Genomic DNA, 26,881 nt, shown 5'->3' on the forward strand with positions numbered 1-26,881 from the left:
TTGTCATATCTCCTTTGTCACATTTAGATCCTATTAGAATGGTAATAGTATCATTCTTTAGCGATCTCTTAGTCGAAACTTCTCCCCTTTGATAAAGAGCAATTAGGGTTTGAAGAACCTCCTTCATAATTTGGTAGGGTTTGTCAAGATACATTGTGTCTCTCTGAATTAGCCTCAAGAGTATTCTAATCCACTCAACCTCATCAGAAAAATCAAGAAGAAATCTCTAAATGTCCAACCCAGATCCCTTAAGATTTTTATATTCCTTCTTTAGGGTTATACCATCATCTTCACTTAACTTCTTCCATAAATTGTTGAATCCTAGATGATTTACCTCTTCCATTTCAGCATGAATATAGTCATGGACATCTTAATTGTATAGAGAATTAGCGAGAACCCTTGAAAATACTGAACATCTTTATCAATCAACATTGCGACATATGGATATGGCTTCAATACTAGTTGAGGCTTCAAAGCAAGATCAACAACAACTGGAAATGACATGTTGTAGACAGGGTTTCTTTGTACAACACACTAAGCACTACTTCACCCTGATATTTCTTAAGATTTATTTTTGCAAGTGATTAAAATAATTATGTTACTTTCCAATATATTTTCTTTCAGACGGATGGACATTAATGACAAGCATACTTCCCAAAACAACTTTCCCTTTTTACCTGCTTTTCCGGTAACATCCAAAAACATTCTAAACCCCTGGAAAACCTTCTACTCCACATCTCGAGCAGGTATAAGATTTTTCTTTCAATTCTCTCCCTTAGCCTACTAAGAAAATACAATTCTTCATAGGAATAAATAGCATCATCCGGTGTTGGCACAACTTTGAACTTTTGTAATTGATGCTGGATGTGCATAATGATCTTAGATGTCTTTTTTGGGATGTGCATACTATCTTCTCACCCCGATCCTGAGTTTTTCACTGAATTTTTCTTTTTGATAATTTGAAAAAATGGTTCAAATGAATTATTGACCAGTAAAATTGTGAATAAATCCCCATAAAATCGTTACCTACAATTAAATCCATGGTTTTTTAGTAGAGTTTTCTTTTTGGTTTCTGGGTTTTTCCTTACTTGTAAGTGGAAATGATTTATTATTTACTTTGTGAGGAGATGAACATTAATTGGACTACTAATTAGATAAGCATTTGTCTTTCTAATTAGTGATGGTCGAAGTTGAGATACTTTAATTAATTAATTAGGGAAATTTTGAGCATCTAAAAGTACATATCCAAGTATAGGAAACTAAAACTTCACTTAAAGTGGCCCATTATAGAGGCTATTATAGACCACTAGCATGGTGCTCCTCATATGTTTGTTAGTGTTTCATCTAGACCACCAGTATAGTCCTCCTTATATGATTGCTACAATGCTACTAAACTACCCTTCTTCAACTAGGCATGAATCCCTAATTCCACGGTATCGACATAAAAAAGTCAAACGGCTCATGTGTGTGATGATTCTCATATTTTGAGCACAAAACCTATGGTCATAGTGCACATGGTGGTCCTAGTGTTCGCTCTAATAGTCACTTTGTCCTCAACAACATTTTAGACGAGATCTAGGTTGGCTAGATAGTCACACGTTCCCATTGATCACTTTGGCCATTTCTCCTATTAGAATTATTTCTCAACTTCTAAGAAAATGCAAACTAGTGAAGATAACTAAGATGGTGCCCCTACATGCTAAATCTTCATAAATAATAGACAATAAATATAAATGTCAATATCAAATGATAATGACCCACCTCCAACTACTAACTCTATAAATCTTGGTGACACTACCTTACCTAGACTTCACCCACTTCCTATAACTTATTTTTCAAAATATTTTAAAACTAATATAAATATTAATTTCACAAAAATAATAATTAACTCAATGAAAAGTACCTCGGGCCATGTGGGGCTGTAAAACTTTGACCAAAATAAATTTGGCCCCAAAAAAGTAAATAAATATTATGTGATGACTTTGAATGAAAAGTACCTCCGGCCATGTGGGACCATAGACATTGTGAGTGCCAAGATTTCATATATATTATAAAATCAAAATTACATTGTATTTAAGGAAACATGGAAACTCTTTGAAAACAACTAAGAGAAGTTTGAAATATTTAACAATTACTTTTGATATCGTCTTAGGTGCCTACCCGCTGTTGGACACAGTCCAAGCTTATCCTTTGAAACTTTTACACCATTCAAAATTTTTTTTTTTTAAGCTCGTTCTGATCTACTCAATTTTTTTTAACAAATCAAATACCAATTCCATTACAGAGAATTTTCAGGAAAAATAAAATATGAAGTGGCATAAGATGGCCAATGCCTCGCTCTAAACCATGCTAGATTCAAACGCTTCCTCTGCAATCATCACCTGAGCAATAAGTTTTTTAAACAAATCTAAGACCAATTCAATTCCACAGAAATTGAAAGAAAAATAAAAAAATGAAGTGGAATAATATGGTCAACGTCTCGCTCTAAACCATGCCCGGTTTAAATGCTTCCTCTGCGATCATCTCATGAACATGTGAATCCTCTTTTCCTTCCCGTTCAATCATTTCTGAAATGCTTCTGCAGAAATGGAATACCCATTTAAACAAACCAAAGAATTCACTGTACAGAGGAATCTCCCGACTTTCTCAGGAGGGGACTTCACAGTCACAGACGCCAACGGAAACGTCGTCTTCAAATCCTCGGGAAAAGTGCTGAGCCTCCATCGCCGCCGCCTTCTGCAAGGAGCCGCCGGAAATCCCCTCCTCACCATGGAAAAAAAGGTATAACAAACCCTAATTAACATTGATGAATTAAACTATGGAGTTTGACTGGAAATTATTGCAGATATTGACGATGCACAAACGATGGAGAGTATTTGATGGGGATAGCATCAATGGGCAAAATTTTGCCTTCAGTGTGAAGAGATCATCGGTGTTTCAGCTAAAGACCTCTCTTGATGTGTTCATGTCTGATAATAAGGACGAAAAACTCTGTGATTTCCATGTCAAGAGCAGCTACTTCAACCGATCCTGCAAAATTTATCAAGGCGACCGGGTCATTGCAGAGGTAAATAGTATAAATTGCTGCTAATTTGATTTGGAGATTTTGGTTGTGGTGCTGTGTTTGGAGATGAATAATGTCTATTTTGGTTATATATGTATCAGATGAAGAAGAAATGCACGTTTGTAAACTTACTGTTGAAGAGAACCCCGTATTCAGTAATGGTGCAGCCGGGTGTGGACAATGCTTTCATTGTTGCTCTCATTATAATTCTCGACAACATAGACTGCTCTTGATTGCCTTCGATTTGGATCGTATTTATTTTTCAAGACACTGATCAGTATTGTTTGTAGTTACTTTATAGTTTAAAGATTTTGTTTATTAAGAATAATTCTCAAATTGGTTGTTACCGGTTTAATTATAAATTTGGTAAATTTTTTGATGAATGATTATGTCAGCATTCCATTAATTTCAAAAAAGTCAATAAATTTTTAATTTGATCCCTGCAAGATCATGGGTTCTTTTAAAAATTAATAAATTTTTAATTTGATCCATGCAAGATCATGGATTCTTTGATCTTGACCATTGTTAGTAGTTAATTTTAGTATAAACATTCTATTTATTATGTATAATTCTAAAATAGGTTATTGTTTAAAGGTTTTATCGTAAATTTGGTAAAATTTTTATCTCCCCATGCAAAATCATGGGTTCTCCGTTCACCACTGCTGCATTCACTAACTATATAGTGTATGCATAGGCTGATTGCAAAATGACAAATATTTTGTTTTAGTAATAAGCGATTTTGTATTTATTTTAATTCAAATATTTGCTGCGCTTTTAAAGGTGTTTATCCACGTCGTAGTTTTGAGGGAATATATTTATTTTTATTATAATAATATCAAATTTCATGTTTAATCTTATTCTGTTGGATTCAATATTAAACTTATCATGACTTTATCTAAATATGAAAATTAAATTATAGGCTAAAAGCTAAGGCATTGGAAGTCATTCATCCTCTATTTTTATTGATGTCATCATATAATGGTAGAACAAAGTATTGTCTCTTGTAACAAAACATTCCCCATTGTGTCCAAGCAAAGTAAAGACCTCTATTGTCTACTTTTGTTTCACTAGATTTCCTTTTTAGTAGTCATCATTCAAGAGTAGATCTTGTTCTTTACTTTTCAAGAAATTATTTATGTCACATCAAGTGGGGGAGATTATTTCCCCTCAAGTACTTCAAAATGAATGATTTGTTTAAAATCGTGTCATAAAGGTTCAACTTGTGTATACGTGAGTTAAAAATAATTTGGACTTCTTCTTACCTTAGTACTTGATCATGAAGGGTTTAGGGATATAGGTTTTCTCTTACTTTCATTTTTTCACTATAACAAATTTCCTAAACCCTTAACACTATCTTTATTTTTATAATTTTGGATCCTTATTTCTTGGTCATGTTGCCAAATTATAAAAGACTTCATTAAGTTTCTACATATGAAGGGGTTTCATTCCATTTAGAGGCCTAGGTGATATTTTAGACATCATCATATCCACATGTCTCTTCCTCGAATTCTTTAGTCCCTCATTTCCCTTTATTTTGAGCTTTCACCTTCTTTCATTTCTTATCTTTTCATCATGTCTATCCTTTCCAATTTTCCTCTATTTTGAGCTTCTAGATTTTCCCCCTTTATCAATTTCTTCATGTCCTTCTTTTCCATTACCTTTTATTTTGAGATTCTAGATTTCTCTTACTTTCTTATTTCTCTTCATATCCCTGATTTCCCATTTCTCTATATTTTTATATTTTGATATGTTGTTTATCTTAGTAAACCTTTTACAAGTTCATTGATTCGTACATCCTTTCCTAAACTCATCCACTTGAGTTTCAAGATTTCCTTAAATTTATACTTAAAGTACGAATTATATTGAGCCCTTCACACAAGCTACCTCTATATCACTTTAATTATGAACCTTTAAAAATTTAATTAAGTTACTACAATTTAATTTCTTTCCTTAACTCAATGCATCCATTTTGGTCCTTTGAATTTGAAATATTTTCCTTGATATCATCCTTCTCTCTTCAACCCTTGAAACTTCACTACCTTCTATCCCATGTTATTTTAGATTTTCATTCCCAGTATTTTCCTTGTTACCAAATGATATAATTTTTCTAGTCATTGAGTTTAATCTCTACTATATGATAGGTTTCCAAATTTTTATGTTTTCTCTAACCCATATTTTATTTAGTATTCTAGATTACTCAATGCCAAACCTTGGTTGAATTTGACCATTTTCTTTTCCCTTAGTGCTAGTATAGATCACCCCTAATCCTTGATCTCATTCTTCCTTAGCCTTTCATACTTATAGATCCTCTTTTCTTACTACTAAGATATACTTATTGTGTCAAGTAAGTCTTTTCTAGAATAAAAGTTAATAAATTGGTGTGACTTTGCCACAACTTTCTACAAAATATAAGGTTATGATAAATATCATTATGAATGGAATATAAAATATCAGAAATCTTTGATAAATTGAATTAGATAAGCCAAATGAACACTGTCTAAAACATGTTAAAATAATGTAAACAACAAAATTTGATTCAAAAGTATTAAAACCACAAAGTAAAATATTAGGGTTAAACAAAAAATAAAAAAGTCTTAAATATAGAGTTTGTCAAAATCTTGCAAATCAATGACTAACAAAAAAATGTTGCAAGATAAAATTTACACAAGTTAAAAAATGAGGGTATAAGATAAAACTTGGAAACCCTAACTGAAAAAATGACCAAGGACATGTATTAAATAACCAAGAATCCCCTACAATAATAGCAATTACAATCAAATATTCCATGAGAATTTACCAAAAGATATAAAACATAAAATTTGAATGAGAAAATATAATAAATATAAATAAACTACTATTGTGTTGTTGTGATAACATGCTTGTACCTTTGTTGATCCGAAGTTCTTAGGGTTTAGAACAATAGAATTAATATTGTTCGATTCATGCCAATTGACTTAGCAATAACTCATGCTTGTGATCCATACCTTATTCGATACATGGGCTTCACTTAGTGAACCTAGGATATAACACATGTGTTCATTGCACACTAAAGAATCCCCCTATTTTTATAAAATATTGTATTTTTTCATGGCCCAAATTAAAAAAACCCTATTTTCATCAATAGGCAATATATTGTACCCTAATTTTTGGGATATTAAACCCCCCAATATGAATGCATGTGATATCATATGTCCTAGCCAATTAAGCTCCCATGTTATTCATTTGGTGTTCTCATTTGCTTTGTTCTCATCCTAGGCTACCATGTCCATAGATCTTGATTATTGTGAATTGATTTCAAGGAAGAAGTCACCCAATCGTGGCCTCACCTAGTCTAAAATAGGTTGAAAATCTTAGTTTCACTATGTTTAGGTTGAAAATAGGGATTCAATGATCTAATTGTATGAACTAAGAATGAAATCTATTCAAATAAAAATTTCATTTAGTGGAATAAGCCTTAATAGGTTTAGGCTGAAACTTATGGAAAAGGGTTGAGAATGAATTGGATCTAAATACTCACCTTGTTTGAGATGAAATTTTATTTTTGAATGATGTAAATGAGTGTTAATGATGTAAAATTGATAATCATCAATATAAATAAATAATTTAAGAATAGATATGTAGATACCAAGTACAATTATGAAAATAGGAAGTAGAGAGGATCTTGTGTTGAAAATATGGGTTTAAAAATATATATCAATATTTCTAGGCAACCTTGGCCCAAAAGTGTTAGATGCACATTTCAAAAATAGTTTCACAATTAGGATGTTTCTCTAAGTATATCCCTAAAAAATTTTCAAAACAGTGTTGATCACTATTGCTAAGAGAAAATAACTAGGACTTTTCACTTCTGTAAAAATTTGATTTTTTGTTTCTTAGCTGACTCCTTTTTTATATCTACTCATTCTCTCTAGAAGCTCACACCTAGACACACAAGAGGGAAAATGTTATTGGGTTGATGGAAGTTTTCGATGGTCAAACCTTGAGTTTTTAATTAACCCTATGATGAAATGAAATATGAAGGAAAGTGTGCCATTATAGGATAGAGAAAATATCTAAAGTTTAAATGCTTGATTGAAATGTTATACCCTTATAAACCTTCCTTTATTGAATTCTTTATGAAAAGGTTGTTGTTTCCATCTAATAATTCATGGATATCATCATAATAATTTGATTATGGATGCCATCTTTAATGCTTGAAAATCTAAATACTTGACCTCTCCTTCGTTGTTTTAATGATTCTTGATTGCTTTCTCACTTGAATTGCTTGATATGAATTAAATTCTAAAACTGAGAATAATTTGATTATGGATGCCATCTTGAATGCTTGAAAATCTAAATACTTGACCTCTCCTTCATTGTTTTAATGATTCTTGATTGCTTTCTCACTTAAATTGCTTGATATGAATTAAATTCTAAAACTGGGATACATTTCAAATGAGGCGGTAAGACTTCCTTTTATACCTATCCTCATTAAACCTATTAAAATGAAAAATAAGGTCGACATCAGTAATCATACAAATGTTTCAACTATTAGAGGGTTCAAAATTAGACCCTTTTAGTTTGGATAATGACACTAGGCATCCTTGACTAGGAGTGTTCAAGGGTGCTATGTGTTATCATAATCATTGTTAATAATTATTTATATTTTATTTTCTTTCCCTACTATTCCTAAAATGATAAGTACTGTTGTTTGCCAATCGTAAGTAACTGCTTTTCTATTTTATATATTATTGCCTTTGGTTATTATCAAGACAATGCCTTGCCCTGATATTTGTCTTTTGCACCTTTCATTGGTATCAGAGCATCTAACAAAGAAAAATAAAAATTGTTGCTATCTAGAACTACATTCTGAGCACCATGATTACTAACAATGCTACTGACATCATCAGGAACAATTGAGATTCTAAAGAAAAACAATAAAACAATGTGCCTTCTTAACAACACAGTGACTAAGTCAAACTTTCACTAGTTTACGTAAATTATCATCCTCACTATCACCATAATGCTACAACACTTGCCAAAACAGGGTACCAAGAATGTGTCTCTACTCCACATAGGCTAAAAACTTCATGCAGGGTGAAACTTTCACAATTTTTCTTCTCCACATAGGCTAAAAATTTCTCTATGTAGGCCTTCTAAATTCCCAACATCATACTAGAAATCTATAGTTCAATGAGCTTATAAAACAAGGCATTCTAGTATATTTCATTTTTTTATGTACACAGTCAAGCATAGAAAATGTGTGTGCAACTTGATGAGGGTTATGAAGCTGATATTGAAGATGAGGCAAAAGTTCCTTCTAAATGTCCCAGTCTCACAACTCAAGCATATCGTGCTCACCTAAATAGTTCTTGTTCATAGAATAATATATTTACCTTAATAAAATTATATAAGTCACTATATTACTAATAAAATTCCTCTTTGTGTGAAGTATATTTTCTATTTTTGGTGTTTATCATGTTTACTCCAAAGATTTTACTTTCAGATGCATAGCTTCTTAAAGGATTGAATTACACTACATAGAAGACTAAGATGCACACAGTTCTTTAGTTTGAAGAATTATGGGATATTTTTACAAGATCCATCACACATCCAAATGATGTTAATGAGAGAAAGAAGTTTTACAAGGTTGATACCCAAGCTTCGATGTTGATAAGACTCAGTATAATAGATGAAGTTCAACCATATGTTTGTGACAGAACAACATCAAAGGAGGATTTGGATGTGCTTTCTACCATCTATGAGGAAAATAATTAGACTAAGATTATTCATCTTTAGTCTAAGCTTCATATGCTTAGTATGCAAGCTAGTAAGAAAGTTGAAAGCTTTTTGTGTCGCATGTCTACCCTCTGAGAAAATCTTCTTACTCTCAGTGAGGATGTAGAAGACAAATTGCTTGTCTCAATAGCCTTGTGAGATTTTCCTTTGTAATTAAGGACATTTGTCATGACTTTGAATATAACCAAACAAAAAGTATCTTTTGAAGAATTAGTGAATCTACTTCAACAAGAAGGGGTCATTTAATCTTTACAAAATCATTTTGGAGAGAAATATCTAGTCTCTTAACAAAAGTGAGCCAAGAATATTTGCAAGCCCTCTCAGAGGAAGTCTCCACATCTGCAAAAGTCCTCCAAATGGAATCATTTGTTTCACATTTTTCATACTGATAGACATGATATTGATAGTCATTGGTACAATGGTCTTACACAAGAAAATTATAGCAAAGGAGATCCATCTGGTTGAATTCATTCTCACCAATTGAAAGGATATCCTTGTCATAAATAGAAAAGAGAACATGTTTTTACACAACACGATGAGGCATCTGATGAGGATATACCTCTTGTTGGAAATCTTATTGGTGATACTATTCAAAAAATAGATGATAACAAATATGTTGCTAAATGAATTTATACTGCCACCATTCCTCTTGGCACAAGAAGTTATTCTCGCACCAATGTACTCTATGTACTAGGTTTGGCATCCAATCTCTTGTCTATCTATTAACTTTTGAATCATAATCTTAAGGTAGAGTTTCAAGTTACATATGGTGTCAAGTCTTATCTCATATCCCAAGATGGAAACGTTACTGCTCAAGGCTTTAAGAATGGTCATATTTTTTCCCTTTATGTTGTTTCCTCCCCTTAGATTGCACTTTGTGCTTCTAGGATGGAATTCACTTCTCTTTGGCATTATAGATATGGGCATCTTTATACCTATTTTCTCCACTACCTTAACTCCTAAGAGACAGTAAGCAGTCTTCCTCATCTTCCTTCCAATTTGCTAGTTTTTTCTAACTATCTTACAAGAAAACAACATCAAGATCCATTCAAGTCTATCACTTATCATGCCATAAAATATCCTGTAGTTGTCCATATTGACTTGTGTGGACAATTGCCTGCCTCCTTTCAAGGATGCAAATATTTTTAATTATTCGCAGATGAATTCTATTGCAAGGCTTGGGTATATTTTCTTATGAGGTAGAGTGAACTGTTTCTCTATTTTGATGCTTTCTACCATCAATTTGTTTTACAGTCTAACAAACCTCTTGTCCTCCCCTATTCCAATTGAGTGGGGCAATTCATCTCTAAGGATTTTATGGAGTTCCTAACGTCTCATGGCATTAAACAACATTTGACTACTTCCTATGCACCTCAAAAAAATGGTGTTGCAAAACAACACAATTGAACTACTATGGACATGGCTTGATGTATGCTTGCTACAACCAAGTTGGAGGATTGTTTTTGGGAATAAGTAGTCCAAATAGTAGTGTACCTTCTCAATCGAGCTCCTATAATTAACTTAAAAGAAAAAAAACACCAAAATAGGTATCGTGTGGTCCAAAACCATCAATTTTTCATCTTTTAGTCATTGGTTGTACTATATATGCATGTGTTGATGGTATGATGAAAGAGTAAGTATCTGATAGAATACTAAGAGTGGGGGTGGATCAGTATATTGAAAAACTAACACAAAGTTCCCAAACTCAAACTCATTCAAACAAAGTAAACATATCTCAGTTAAGATCAATATTCATAAGAATACTTGACATCAACCAGTTTAACTATTATGACAACTTTAACAGTAAAGAACTTCAATCTTGTAAACATGAACAATGATTAATCATAACTCAACATATTGAACTCTAAATGCTTCTACTTATCATGCCTTATCAGAAGTTAACCAAATCAACAAATAAGATCACAACCACAAAAGTATTCACCACTTAACACAAATGTTTATACATGGAAAACCCAAATAGGTAAAAACCACAGTGAGATGAGACTCACAAGGATAGCTATCTAAACTCTTCTAGAGTTTTCCCTGTTAGGAGCCAATCCTGTTAAAGCTTTATAAGAAGTTTTGTTAAGAATAAATTCCGCTTAGGAATCACCCGATTAATGGATTTAAAAATATACCTTGATGATAAGTGCAATACCCTGTTAGGAGTAACCTCGCTGGAGGATTTAAGAATCCAAGCTAATGGACCACCTTGTTAGAGGATTTAATGAGTAACCAAGCTTGTTAGAGCTTACCCAGTTAAGGGATTTCACTTCTGTTGTAATTGTTAGAAAATAATTGATTTTCTTGATCTATCTAAGTAGCACTACATTTGCTTGATCAGATCCTTCTAAGCTTCAATGTGCCTTCACTCAATGTGCAAATCCATTCACTCATTAGGCAACTACACACTCAACATATTTCTATCAATCTTGCTAACAACCTTTACAAACAACTTCTTAAACCTTAAATAGAATTCAATTAGGTTGGTAACACAGCAAAAAGCTAATTCTCATCATCAAGATTACAAACAAGTTGCTACTATCTTAACTGTTAGAAATCATGACAATCTCTTCACATTCTTCAAGAAACTTCCAATCGTTCCATGATCACTACTTCATCGGACTCTGTAACTCATCACGTGTTGTGCATTAGATGTAATCCAGTTTTCTCCTTCCCCAAAATAATTTAAACATATCCTCATTCAATGATCACACGTGTTTCCATCATTATGGCTTATCTGATAATAAACCATCAAACTTGATCGGTCAGGGTTTAATTGCTGATAGGTTTTACCAGTTATATGACATTGAAAGGTCTAACCCTTTACACTGGTTCACTAGTTCAACTCACAAACTTTACATACCGGTTAATAGCTTCCACAAATCTCTTCTTACCGGTTACTAGCCAATATAAAAAATAACAATAATAGCAATAACATGAATACCATTACACGTTCAATTGATATCAATGACAACACATCATTAATGCAATCTCTATGCAAAATACCAACAAACTCAAAATGCCAACAATCCCCCCCTTTGGCATTGATGGCAATACAAATATCAACGCCTCTAATTGTTGCTAAGATTGGTGAATAGGAATCCTGGTTTACATTACCAAGTATTCACTTTGCTTTGTCTATCTTCAGCTTGGCATTGGTTCACCTAATCAGACACATAATTCTTCTCCTCAATCACATAATTCTTCTCCCCCTTTGACAACAATGCAAAAGTGAAAGTAAAACATGTAATTCTACTCTTATTCTACATCAAAATCATATTGCAACTTGATACTCCCCCTATGGAATACATCCACTTCTTCATCAATCCATGTAAAATTCTGTAAGTGGTTCAAGGACTGATGCAATCAACATCATTCTCAACTAACTTCATGAAGAGGAACAAGCCCCAATTGACTTCTAAGATACTTGAAAGTGGTCTTAGGCAAAGGTTTCATAAAGATATCTGCAAGTTGCTCCCTGGTAGAAACATGCTCCAAGATAACATCTTTACATTGAACTTTTGCCCTCAAGAAGTGATATTGTAATTCAATGTTCTTAGTCCTTGTATGTAAAACATGATTTTTAGAAATGTTTATTGCGCTTGTATTATCACACAAAATATTTATTGGTTCTGAGATTTCCATCTTCAAACCTTGTAAAATGTGCCTCATCCACATACCTTGTGTGCAATTCATATAAGTTGCTACATACTCAGCTTCAGCAGTAGATTTTGAAGTGCAACTCTGCTTTTTACTACTCCATGAGACTGGGCTTCCTCCTAGAAAGAATGCTCCACTGGTAGTACTCTTCCAGTCATCAACATTTCCTGCCCAATCAGCATCTATGTATGCTTTCAAATCAAAATTTCCACCATATGGATACTATAACCCATTGTCAATCGTACCTTTCAGATATCTAAAAATTCTCTTGGTTGCCATAAGATGTGCCTCCTTTGGATTCTTTAGAAATCAAGGAACAATACCAATTGCATGGGCAATATTCAGTTGACTATGAACAACATAGTGTAATTTACCAATCATTGACTTGTATTCCTTTTCATCTACAAACTTAGATGTATCTTCCTTCGATAATTTACAACCTATAACCATTGGGGTTCCAATTGGTTTACAATCACTCATACCGAAAGTCTTCAAAACCCCTTTCACATACTTGGATTGAGTAATGAAAATACCATTCTTCATCTGTTGTATTTGTAAGCCTATGAAAAAATTTATTTCCCCTACTAATGACATCTCAAATTCATTCTTCATTTCATCTGCAAAACAATTACTCATGTCATCATTACCTCCAATCTACAAATACTTCACTGACCAGTATTTCATCTCCTTTAGACTTGAGATAGATGTTGTTGTCGTCACTAGTTCTAGCAAATCCTATCTTTATTGGATGAGTATGAAGTCGTTCATACCATGCTCTAGGTGCCTGCTTTAATCCATACAAGGTTTTATGCAATTTTCATACCATGTCTTCCTTATCTGTTAATGCATAACCATCAGGTTGCTCTATGTAGACCTCTTTTTCCATTATCCCATTCAATAATGTAGACTTAACATCCATCTGGTTTACCTTGAACTTCTTATGAGCTACAAATGAAAGAAATATTCTGACACCTTCCAGTCTTGCTTTGGTGCAAAAGTTTCTCCATAATCCTCTTCTTCTTGTGCATATCCTTTGCATACTAATCTTGCCTTATTGAGAACTACAACACAATTTTCATTTAATTTGTTTCAGAACACCCATTTAGTACCTATATAACATTCTTGTTTACCACTCGAGGTACCAGGGTCCAACTGTTGTTCTTCTCAATTTGTTCCAACTCCTCCATAGCTTTCACCCAATGATCATCACCAAATTTCTCCTTAGCACTTCTAGGTTCAAAGGTGGAGATCATGTAAGAGTTCTCTCTTATTCTCTTTCTGGTTAGCACACCAGCAACCTTATCCCCAATTATTTGTTCAGGACTGTGATTCAGTCTCACATACCTAGGAATAACATGATCATTCTCTTTAGGTTCAGCTTCTTCATTATCACCTTCCTCGGAATTTATTTGTTCCAATTGAACAAGTACATCAGTATTTTCTTTACTGATTTCTAATTTAACAATTTCAGTTTCCAAAATAAAAAAGCAAGGATCTTCATCCTTCTTCTCTAAATTATTTCCTTCTTAAATTTCAAGATATTCATCTAGATGAACATCAACACTTTCAACAATTTTCTATGTTTGGCCGTTGAAGTATTAGGGCTTACCCTTGTTGGAATAGCCAAGAAATATGCCTTCATCACTCTTAGCTTCAAACTTTCTTATGTAATCACCTCTTTTAATAAAATATTTGCTTCCAAATATCTTAAAATAGCTAACATCAGGTGATCTCCCATACCAGTACTCATGTGGGGTCTTGTCCTTACCTCTCTTCATCAGAACTCAGTTCATTGTGTACAAATTTGTACTTACAGCTTCTTTCCAAAATGTTTTTGATACACCTCCTTGTATCAACATAGTCCTAGTAGCTTCAACTACTGTCTGGTTGTTTCTCTCTTCTATACCATTCTGTTGTGGTGTCCTTGGTGTAGAAAGTTGTCACTTGATATCATTGTCATCACAATACTTAGTGAACTCCATAGAAGTGAATTCACCACCTTGATCTGTTCTAAGATATTTTATCTTTTGTCCACTCTCTTTCTCAACTAAGGCTCTGAATGCCTTGAATTTACCAATAGATTTATTCTTATCCTTCAAGAATGTGATCCGTGTCATCCATGAACAATCATCAGTGAAGATCATGATGTATCTGTTACCTTGAATGTTTCTTCTTCTTATTGGTCCACATAGGTATGTATGAACCAAATCTAACAAGTTCTCTACTGAGAAGGACTTGCTCTTAAAAGTTGAATAAATATTCTTTCCTAGTTGACATTCTTTACAAAGAACATTAACCTGTTTGTCTAGCTGAGGCAGACCTCTTACTGTCTTAGACTTGCTTACTTTAACAATATTGTCAAAAAATTTATGATAAAATCTCCTATCCTAAAGCCAACTATCATCTATTTTTGCAATCAAATAGTTGCTAACTTTAGGATTTAGATGAAATAAATTACCTGTGGTCTATTTCCTAGTTGCAATCAATTCATCTTTGTTGTCAAAGATTTTGTAAATTCCATTTCTAAGCTCCAGTGGGTATCCTGTGTCATTAAGTGGTGCCACACTTAAAATATTATGCTTTAGGACTTCAACCCAATAGACATCATCAGCACTGCTCTTCCCATTAAGACAAATAACTCCATTACCTTTAACCATACAGGGTGAGTCATTGCCAAATCTGAAAACACCACCATCAAATTCCTCCAGGGAAATAAATTTGCTCTGATCACCGGTCATGTGATGTGAACAACCACTATCAATAATCCAATCATCATAGTTATCCATTCTAGATACTAGTGCCTTCTGATCTAATATTTTTTCCTAAATAGCTACAAACATGATATCTTCACTAGCATCATCATCAGATTCTTCATAAGTAATACGACTGTCAATAGCTATAAGACAATCTCTCTTGCCTTTACCCTTGTATTTCTTAAATTTGTCTCTCTTGTATTCATTTTCACCATTAGGGAAATTTGTTGCTATATGACCAATCTTGTTACATGCAAAACATTTTAAAGGTAGCTTACCTCTATACTTACCAGTGCCTCTAGGAAATCGTTTTGCCAACAATGCTTCAAGTTCCACTAAGTTCTCTTCACCTTCAACATCTTTGCTAGATCTAGATTCATAGTTATGGCCGGTATCTCTACTTCTTCTCATAGATGGGTTAGAGACAGAAGCTCTAAATGCAGATTCTAATTTTTGCAAACTACCATCATAGCCATTTAGTTCAAAAGCAGTAAGTTTACCAATAATAGAGTCAAGAGTTAGCTTTGTCTTGTCAATGGATTTCAGCTCCTGAATAGCTGCAACTCATATAGAATAGACCGGTAGTAGGGTTCCTAGTACCTTACTGATTACTGTAGTATTTTCCACTTTCCCTCTTGCACTCTTTATCTCACCAACTATCTCTTTAATCATTTTTTTGTACTGCTAGATATTCTCACCTTCAAACATTCTCATGTCATCAAACTTTCCTCTTAAACTCTCTTCTTTGGCAATCTTAAAATGTTCATCACCGCTATAAATCTCTTCTAATTTCTTTGATATTTCATATAGAGTTTTAAGACGATGAACATCTACATATTCAGCATCAGATGAGGAACTGATAATAGCTTCTAATGCCTGGTGATTTTCTTGTTTATCTTTCTTCTGATCATCAGTCAGGGGTCCAGTAGGTGTAGTATACTTATTTTCTATATGATCCCAATACTGAATACCAAGAATCTTAATATAAATCTTCATTCTATCACTCCATATTCTATAGTTATCTATGTTGAACTTCGGACCTTCTATCTTCATCATGGTCTACAAGATAGTTTCCTCAAGTTGTTAGGCTTTTATATTAACAGGGCCTGAGATGCTCTGATACCAATTGATGGTATGATCAAAGAGTAAGTATCCGATAGAAGACTGAGATGGGGGGTGAATCATTATATTGAAAAATTGACACAAAGTTCCCAAACTCAAACTCAGTCAAACAAAGTAAAAATATCTGAGTCAAGATCAATATTCATAAGAATACTTGACATTAATCGGTTTAACTATTATGACAACTTTAACAGTAAACAACTTCAATCTTGTAAACATAAACAATGCTTAATCATAATTCAACATATTCAACTCTAAATGCTTCTACTTAACATGCCTTATCAGAAGTTAACCAAATCAACAAATAAGATCACAACCACAAAAACATTCACCACTTGACACAAATGTTTATATGTGGAGAACACAAATAGTTAAAAACCACAGTGAGATGAGACTCACAAGGATAACTATCTGAACTCTTCTGAAGTCCATCCTATTAGGAGCCAAGCCTTAAAGCTTTACAATAAGTTCTGTTAAGAATGAATTCTGGTTAGCAATCACCTGGTTAAGTGATTTACAAATAGGCCTTGATGAAAGGAACAATACCCTATTAGGAGTAACCTCGTTGGAGGATTCAAGAATCCAAGCTAATGGACCACCTTGTTAGAGGATTTAATGAGTAACCAAGCTTGTTAGAGCTTACCCGGTTAAGGGATTTCACTTCTGTTGTAATTGTTAGAAAACATGAGGTTTTCTTGATATGTCTGAGTAGCACTACATTTGCTTGATTAGATCCTTCTAAGCTTCAATCTACCTTCACTCAAAGTGCAGATCCATTCACTAGTTCGGCAACTACAGACTCAACATGTTTCTATCAATCTTTCCAACAACCTTTACAAACAACTTCATTGACTTTAAATAGAAATCAATTAGGTCGATAACATAGCAAAAACCTAATTCTCATCATCGAGATTACAAACAAGCTGGTACAATCTTGACCATTAGAAATCATGACAATCTCTTCACATTCTTCAAAACACTTCCAACCACTCCATGATCACCGCTTCATTGGACTTTGTAACTCATCACATGTTGTGCATTAGATACAATCCACTTTGCTCCTTCCCTAGACAAAAAACAAACGTGCCAAAACAATTTGAACATATCCTTATTCAATGATCACACGTGTCTCCATCATTACCGCTTATCAAATAATAAACCATCAAAATTGATCAGTTAGGGTTTAATAGCTGATAGGGTTTACCAGTTACATTAAATAGAAAGGTTTAACCCTTTACACCAATTCACCTATTCAGCTCACAAAATTTACATACCAATTAACAACATCTTCCACAAAGCTCTTCTAACCAGTTACTAGCCAATATCAAAAACAACGATATCAACAATAACATGAATACCATTACCGATTCAACTAACATCAATGACAACACATCATTAATGCAATCTCTATGTAAAATACCAACAAACTCAAAATGCCAACATGTGCCAACTCATAGGAGGAATAAACTTGACTCTAAGACACTCTAGTGCATCTTTTTGGGTTACAATTTTCCTTCCAAAGCCTATCATCTCATGGATCCTAAGACATGTGATATCTATGAGAGAAGAGATGTGGTTTATGATGGGATATCTTTTGACTCTCAACTACATAACACTCATTCATACTCTTGCCATAGAGTTCTCTCACAATCAGATGATGTGATTGAGAATTGTTCTCAAGAAAATGCAGGTGAGTTGTCGAGAGAATTGTTTGTTGATCTTGGTGCTTTGAAAAAACATTTTGTAGAACCATAGCGTCTTCCGCATCTAAAATGGGCCCAAATTACCATCAAGGATTTCATCCTAAGAACACTCCCAGACCTCTCCCCAGGAGTAAGGACACATAGTCAGGCAAGAAGTAAGGTGAATCTAGCATTGATGAGTTCAGTTTTTAGTAACAGTTCTGGAGTTGTTGAGATTGTTGGGAGATTGTTGTAGTCTGTTGGATTTCGTTGTTTAATTTGGATATGTTGTTTTCATTGATGTCATCATATTCCTATGAGTTTTTCCGATGAGCTTGTGAATATTTTATGATCTAGTTTGTTGTTCTTTGGTTACCAGTTCTTGGTGTTTCTTGTTGGTGTTCTTGTCGGTATTCCCTCCTGTATATTATGGTATGATCAAATATTACGCTGAGACTTTATTGTTTGGAATTATCTTGTGTATCTTCATTTCATATCATTCATGATTTGGTGACAGTTTCTTTTTGGTTGTGTTCTTGAGCTTTGAGACATTGACCGATGAAGATTTGATTTGAGGTGTTGGTGCAACTATTCCAGATGATTCTAACGTGTTTCTTGATGTCTCCTAATTTTTTCCTTTTTTTTTTTGGCAATCCGCATTGATTTTTGTGCTATTTTTTATGATTTCTATCAACTGGTGATGATTTGTGTGTTATGCGGTATTTCTAGTGGTGTAACATGTTGCGGTTGATCTTGGCATGATTTCCGGTGGATGTAATCATTTGGGAAATTGAATTAGGTCCATGCTATTTAATATAAATCATAATATTGGTTTGGTGGTAAATCTTTGTATCATGTAATTTATTTTTGTATTTATGAAGTGAGGGTTGAGGGTTTAGTCAACCTTGCTATCAAGGTTCATGATTTGCATATATAGGTGATATAATTATGTAATTTAGGTGTTAATGTGATGTCTATATTATCAGAGAGATTTGTATCTATGAAAAATAGATATATCATTCGGTGAAGTGTTGTGGCAAGATTGGTGTTGGAGAGTAGACAATTGTGCTTAGTCTAAATTGTTATCAAACATATGTAGATGCTACTATAGTAGTTCATTTCTTCTGGATTATAGTCTGATTCATTTTGTAAGTTAGTTAGACTTCCCTGAGGGTTGGAGCCTTCTGGGTATATATCTTTTGGGTAGTGAGCCTAGGTAATGTATAGGAATGCATGTGCATTCCCATTGTAATATTTTCACATACTACTACAAAGCATCATCTTATTGTGGGTAGGTTCCCACCATGGTTTTTCCCTTAACCGGGTTTTCCACATCAAAAACCTTGGTGTTGTGTGTTGTGTTGTTTGTTTGCTTATCTTTTAGTTGTTGTAGTTTATTAGTTTATGCTTTGGTGTTTGATTATCTATTTTCTAATGAAGATTGATTCACACACCCCCCCCCCCCCCCCCCCCCCCCCGAGTTGCTACATTTTATTAGTTTATGCTTTGGTGTTTGATTATCTATTTTTTGATGAAGATTGATTCACCCCCCCCTCTTGGTCTTCCTTCTTGATTGCTGCTAACAATTGGTAGCAAAGATAGATCCTCTGGTATAAGCTTAATCACTTGGGGAGATCAGGGATGGTAGCTCAAGATATTCTTTTCAAAAATGACAGTTTGAGGTTTGATGGAAGCAACTATACTATGTAGAAGAACTAGATGGAGGTACACTTGAAATATGTTGGAGAAGATTAATGGAAGATTACTAAGAATGTCTATGTTGTTTCTCACAATGGACCATCCACTCCTGTTGAAGTTAAGGAAGTTGAATGTAATCAGAGTGAATGAAGCATTACTCAGTGCCCTGACTGATTCTGAAATGACAAATGTAATAAAACTTTAGACCGCACATGAGATCTGGGTGGAGCTTGAGATCTTGTATGAAGGTAATAGTCAAGTGATAGTTGCTAAGTTGTAGAGCTTGAAAGTAAATCATGAGACATTGAAGATGGGAGATGATGAGAACATACATTCATACATGGCTACAGTGAATGAGTTTATCCTTTGTATCAGATGTGCCAATGGAAATATTGAGGAAGATGAGATTGTTGCTAAGGTGTTGAGATCTTTCCCTCGTACTTTCAAACATAAGGTTTCTACTATAGATGAAATCCAGAGTGTAACTACAGTAACAAGAGATATGTTGGTTGGAAAACTTGTTGCATTTGAGCTGAGGGAATTTGGAGAATCACATGGAAAGTCTAAGACAATATTTAAAGCATCATCATCTGTCTCTGGTAAGTAGAAGTATGATCTTGATGAATGCAGGATATCTAGGTATGAAAGAGAAAAGAAAGAGATAGAAAAATAAGAGAGAGAGCTTGATGAGCTTGAAGCATTGTTTGCCTCGAGATTTCCTAAAGGTGTCGGTAAGTTTGATGGAAAGTTGCCTTTGAAATGTTTTACTTGCAATAAGATAGGACATTTTGCCTCTAGATGTCTAGAGAGAATGGCTAAGTATGACAGACATGATAAGTTTGATAAGTATGATAGGAATGGTAGATATGGGAAGCATGAGAAGTATGATAAGACTTATATGTCTAACCGAAAGTTTATGAACTAGAAGAACTATTATTATACTATAGATGAAGGTGTTACAAATGAAGAATCAGAAGGAGATGAAGTTGTGTTTATTGCCATTAAGAAATATGGACCTGTGCCTATTGATTCCACTAGTTGTTCTTTTGAAGAAATGACTTTGGCTCCAAAAGTTGAAGAAAAGAGTGTATGGGTGATGGATAGTGGTTTTTCACATCATATGACCGGTGATAAAAGAAAAATTGCAAGTATGGATAAGTATGATGGTGGAATAGTCAGATTCGGAGATGACAAAGCCTATGTAATCCATGGGAGAGGTTCTATTTCTTTTGATGGTAAGTATAACACTAATGATGTCTTGTATGTTGAAGGTTTGAAGAATAATATTTTGAGTGTTGGATAGATGGTTGACAAGGGTTATGATCTACAATTCAAATATGGTAAATGCAAAATCTTGAATGACTTCACTATAAAGATTACATCTAGGACTAAGACTGAAGGTAGCATTTTTCATTTGAATGCAAGTGAGAAAATTTGTTTGATGGCTAAGATAGATGAGAGTTCGTTATAGCATAGAAGGACATGCCATGTAAACTTTGATTCACTGATCAAGATTAGTTCTACACACATTGTTAGAAATCTCCCTAAGATCACTAAACCTGTTAATCTGTTATGTAATGAGTGTAAGTTGGGTAAGAAAACAAGAATTTATTTTAAGAACAAATGGTATACATCATATGGATTGGTGGATCATGTGCATATTGACTTATGTGGACCTACAAATGTTAGAAGTGTGTAGGGAGATAGATACTTTATGCTACTAATTGATGATTATTCCAGGATGATGTGGGTTATCTTTTTGAAGGAGAAATCAAAAGCATTTGAAAAATTCAAGATATTCAAACATAAAGTTGAAACAGAGTCCAGATGAAAGTTGAAGTATCTGAGATCTAATAAAGGTGGATTATTCGATACCGGTGAGTTCAATTCTTTCTGTGAGATGCATGGAATCAAAAGACAACTTTCTGCTCCAAGAACTCGACAGCAGAATGGAGTTGTTGAAAGGAAGAACCGTACTATTTTGGATGTTGCAAGGACTATGTTGATTGAAGGAAATGCTCCAAAGATCTACTAGAGAGAAGCCATTAGCATTGCAGTCTACACATTTAACAGAGTTCATATCAAAGGTGATACCGATAGACCCCTTATGAGATTTTGTTTGGTCACGTTATTACTGTGAAATATTTCAAATTTTTTGGTAGTAAATGTTATATCAAGAGAGATTAGGATATTGGAATTTTTTTATGCTAGAAGTGATGAAGGTATCTTTTTGAGATATTTCACAAAGAGTAAAGCCTACCGGTGCTATAACAAGAGACTAAGAAAGATTGTTGAGAGTGCAAGTGTGAAGGTGGATGAGAACCTTGTAAAGGAGATCAATGCTTATGATGAAGGTCAGTATGTTTTTTTAGCTCCTATTGACCCTGAAGGACATAAGCAAAAAGATTTAGAAGAGATAGAGACTATTAATCCAGATGTTGCTGCTATTGTAGGTGATGATGTGTGGGAATCTGAGAATTAAAAGACTCTGGTATGTTAGATTAAATCACTCTGAGAATCAGATTATTGGTGATAAGAATAAAGGTGTGATGACTAGAAGAAGGTTAGCTACAGAAAAGGTATGTTTGATATCCAAAGCTGAACCTAAAGATGTTGGTAAAGCTTGTAAAGATGAGAATTGGATAAGGGTCATGGAAGAAGAATTAGATCAGATTGAAAAGAATAATACTTTGGAACTTGTTTCTAGACCTAAGGATAAAAATGTTATTGGTATTAAATGGGTTTTTAGAATCAAATTGAATGAAGTCAGTGAAGTAGTCAGAAATAAAGCTAGAGTAGTCTACAAAGGGTATTCTCAACAAGAAGGAATTGATTATGAAGAAACTTTTGCTCCGATTGCTAGAATTGAAGTTGTTAGGTTGTTGCTTGCTTATGCTACTTATAAAGATTTCAAGGTATATCAGATGGATGTCAAATCTACATTTTTGAATGGTGATCTAGAAGAAGAAGTCTACATTGAATAGCCTAATGGATTTTTACTATCAGATGATTGTGATATTGTATGCAAGTTGAAGAAAGCACTTTATGGATTGAAAGAAGCTCCTAGAGCCTACTATGCTAGATTAGATAAATACATGATTAAATTAGGATTCACTAAAGGTGTTACTAATAGTAATCTATCCTTTAAATTTGAAAATGATAATATGCTAAATGTTGAATTCTTTGTTGATAACATTATTTTTTGTGGTGATGATGATATGAGTATGAAGTTTGTCGGTGATACGCAAAAAGAATTTGAGATGTCTATGATTGGTGAGATGAAATTTTTCTTAGGTTTATAGATTGCACAGACAAAGAAAGGTATCTTTATATCTCAAACTAACTATGTGAAGGAATTGTTGAAGAAGTTTGGACTAGATGATTCCAAACCGGTTGGAACTCCTATGGCGACTGGTTGTAAATTGTCTAAAAATGATGAATCTCCTAAAGCTAATCAGAGTTTTTACAAATATATGGTTGGTGGACTATTATATCTTACTCAAACTAGGCTTGGCATTATGCATGTTGTATGTATGGCTGCTAGATATCAAGTTGAATCAAAGGGAAGTCATGTTACTACTAATAAAAGAATATTCAGATATCTAAAGATAACTATGGATTATGGTTAATGGTGTCCTAAGAAAGATGATTTGATGTTATGTTCTTACATTGATGCAGATTGGACAGGTGATATAGATGACAAGAAGAGTACTACCAATGGAGAATTCTTTTGGGGTAAGAAGTTGGTTTCATGGGATAGCAAGAAACAAGACTTAGTATCTCTATCTACTATTGAAGCTAAGTACATTACTAATGCTAGTATTTGCACTCAAATAGTATGGATAAAAAAATTGTTGAAAGATATTAGAATTATTTATGATGAGTCTACTATCATATACTATGATAATTCCAATGATATAAACATGTCAAAGAATCTGGTACAACATTCAAAGACTAAGCATATATCAATCAAATATAATTAATTGAAGGAGTAAGTTAGTGAATAGAAGATGAAGCTGGAATATGTATCTACAAAAGAACAAATTGTGGATATTTTTACTAAGCCTTTGCCTGAAAATACATTTGCCTTCTTGAGAGATAAGCTAGGGGTAACCACCCCTCCTTATGACAACTAAATGCATTGACTTGCATCGATCTGGTGGATTTTAGAGCTTTATTCTTCTTATTCAGATTGATGTGTTAGTGTTGCTCCTCTATTGGATTAGTTTATTGATTTGGTTGTAACAGATTCATGTTTTTGTGTTTTGGTGGAGAGAGATCTGTGTTTCATATTCAAAGGAGGAGAATGTGCTTGGTTTTATTTTTTTGGAGAGCTTTAGCATTGATGTCAAAGGGAGAGAGATCATGTAAAAAAATACATTATCTATCCTGATCTTAGGGGGAGTTTTCTAGTGATATCTTCTTTCTTTGCATTGATTGTTTTTCACATTCATATGTTGCCATCAATGCCAAAGGGGGAGATTATTGAGTTGTTGATATTGTTGGGAGATTATTGTAGTCTTTTGGATTTGGTTGTTGGATTTAGATATGTTGTTGTCATTGATGTGAACATATTCTTTTGATTTTTTCCGGTGAGCTTGTGAAGATTTTTTGATCCAGTTTGTTGTTCTTTGGTTACCAGTTCCTAGTGTTTCCTAATGGTGTTCCTATCGATATTCCATCTGGTATATTTTGATATGATCAGATCTTGTGCTAAGACTTTGGGATGTTGTTTTGGATGACCTTGTGTGTCTTCATTTCAGATGGTTCATGATTTCGTGACCCACAAGTTATGTTTCTCCATGAGAGTTGTTGTTTGGTTATGTTCTTGAGCTCTCAGACATTGACTGATGAAGATTTGATTTGAGGTGTTGGTGCAACTATTCTGAATTATTATAACATGTTTGTTGGTATCTCCTAATTGTGTCCTATCTCTTTTGGCAATCTGTATTGATTGTTGTGTGAGTTTTTGTGATTTATATAAATCGGTGATGAGTTGTGTGTTATGCGATATTTCTGATGGTGTAACGTGTTGCGATTTATCTGGCACAATTTCGGGTGGATGTAATCATTTGGGGATTTGAATTAGGTCCATGATATGTAATTTAAATCATAATATTGGTCTGGTGGCTGATCTTTATATCATGTAATGTAATTTTTGTATTTATGAAGTGAGGGTTGAGGGTTTAGCCAACCTTTCTATCAAGGTTGATGATTTGTATATATAGGTGATATACTTATGTAATTTAGGTGTTGATGTGATGTCTACATTATCAAAGAGAGTTGTATGTGTGAAAAAGAGATATCATTTGGTGAAGTGTTGTGGTGAGATCGGTGTTGGAGAGCAGACAATTGTGTTTAACCAGAACTATTATCAGGCATATGTAGATGCTACTATAGCAATTCATTTCTTTCAGATTGTCGTCTCATTCATTTTGCAAGTCAGTAAGACTTCCTTGAGGTTTGGAGCCTTTCGAGCATATATCTTCTGGGCAGTGATCCTAGGTAGTGTGCCTGAATGCATGTGCATTCCCATTATAATATTTTTACATACTACTGTAGAGTATCATCTTATTGTGTGTAGGTTCCCACTATGTTTTTTACCTTATTTGGGTTTTCCACATCAAAAATATTAGTGTTGGGTGTTGTGTTGTTCATTTTCTTATCTTTCAATTGCTTCAGTTTATCAGTTTCTGCTTTGGTATTTGATCACCTAGTTTCCGGTGTTCGACTCATTCATACTCTTGCCATAGACTTCTCTCACAATCAGATGATGTGATTGAGAATTGTACTCAAGAAAATGTAGGCAAGTTGTCTAGAGAATCGTTTGTTGATCTGGGTGCTTTGAAAAAAAATTCTTGAGAACCATAGCATCATTTGCATCTAAAATGGGCCCAAACTACCATCATGAATTCCATCCTAATCACAGTCTCAGGCCTATCCACAGGAGTAAGTACACATAGTTAGGTAAGAATTGAGATAAATATAGCATTAATGAGTTCAATTATCAATAAAACTAAATCTACTACAATTTGTGGCCTACCTCAATATTGTCTTACCTTGGAGATGTGGCAGAATGAACATCATATTTTTATCTCCTAGTTGAAATATGCCAAGACACTCTTGGAGAAATTTGGTATGTTTGAATGTAAACCTCTGCCCATACTATCAAGAAATCTTTGTAACTCTCTCATTTTGAGGATTCCCCTCAAGTTGATACAACTCTCTAAAGGTAGCTTATTGTGAGTCTCATCTACTTAACATATATTAAACTAGATTTATGTTTTGTTGTCGATTATCTATCCAGGTTCATGTAAGAGTCGAAGAAATATCACTGGATTGTAGCCAAGCATGTTTTATGAAATGTCCAAGGTACTCTTTAGTATGGTCTAGATTATAAGAAGAATGATCATATTTTCTCACAAGGATATGTTGAAGTTTGGACTATGATGGGTCTCTTGATGATCGGAAATCAACATTAGGCTATCTTTTTCATCTGGGATCTTCTCCTATTTCGTGGATTAGTAAGAGAAAGACTATTGTTTCTCTTTCATCCACTGGCGCTGAATATCATGCTACATGGGAACCTATGTGAAAGGCAATTTGGTTACATGGCATTTTAGCTAATATGGGTATTACTAAGGATCAACCACCAATTATTTTATGTGACAACCAAGGAGTTTTGAAACTTGTCAATAACCTAGTTTCTTATTGGCACACCAAACACATCAAGGCTTAATGTCACTACATTCAAGAGAGAGTATTGCAACACCACATTCAGTAGCAATATTGTCCCTCTAATTCTTAGATTGCTGATATTCTCACCAAATCTCTTAATAAGGTCAAATTTGAGTTGTTTTAGGGATCATTTTTTAGAAACAATGTATTAAGGGGGGGGGAATGTCAATGTAATCATTGTTAATCATCATTTCTATTTTTTGTTCTTTCCATACCATTCCTACAAAGGTAAGTACTATCATTTGCCAATGTTAAGTAATTGCTTTTTCTTTGTATATATTATTGCCTTTGGTTAATATCAATAAATCACATTTCCTTCATCTCTATGTCTTCTGCACCTTCACTACACACCTTTAACCATTCCGTTTAGCCTAAGTAGAGTT

At 33.8% G+C, this 26,881-nt stretch overlaps 1 protein-coding gene across 1 annotated transcript; it reads left to right on the plus strand.

Annotated features, from left to right (window-relative positions):
- The first annotated feature begins 2,586 nt into the window (after positions 1-2,586).
- LOC131068399 (protein LURP-one-related 15-like) lies at positions 2,587-3,091 on the plus strand. The gene is made up of 2 exons (XM_058003582.1): positions 2,587-2,781; positions 2,846-3,091. Exons 1-2 carry the CDS (start codon positions 2,587-2,589, stop codon positions 3,089-3,091), a joined length of 441 nt encoding a protein of 146 aa, XP_057859565.1.
- Positions 3,092-26,881: the final 23,790 nt, after the last annotated feature.

Source organism: Cryptomeria japonica, chromosome 3 (genome assembly GCF_030272615.1).
Source record: "Cryptomeria japonica chromosome 3, Sugi_1.0, whole genome shotgun sequence".
Taxonomy (NCBI): Eukaryota; Viridiplantae; Streptophyta; class Pinopsida; order Cupressales; family Cupressaceae; genus Cryptomeria; species Cryptomeria japonica.

Coding starts and splice junctions, on each gene's coding strand:
- LOC131068399 (XM_058003582.1), top strand. CDS start 2,587: ATGGAATACCCATTTAAACAAACCAAAGAATTCACTGTACAGAGGAAT. Junction 2,782..2,845: donor TCCTCACCATGGAAAAAAAG/GTATAACAAACC, acceptor AAATTATTGCAG/ATATTGACGATGCACAAACG.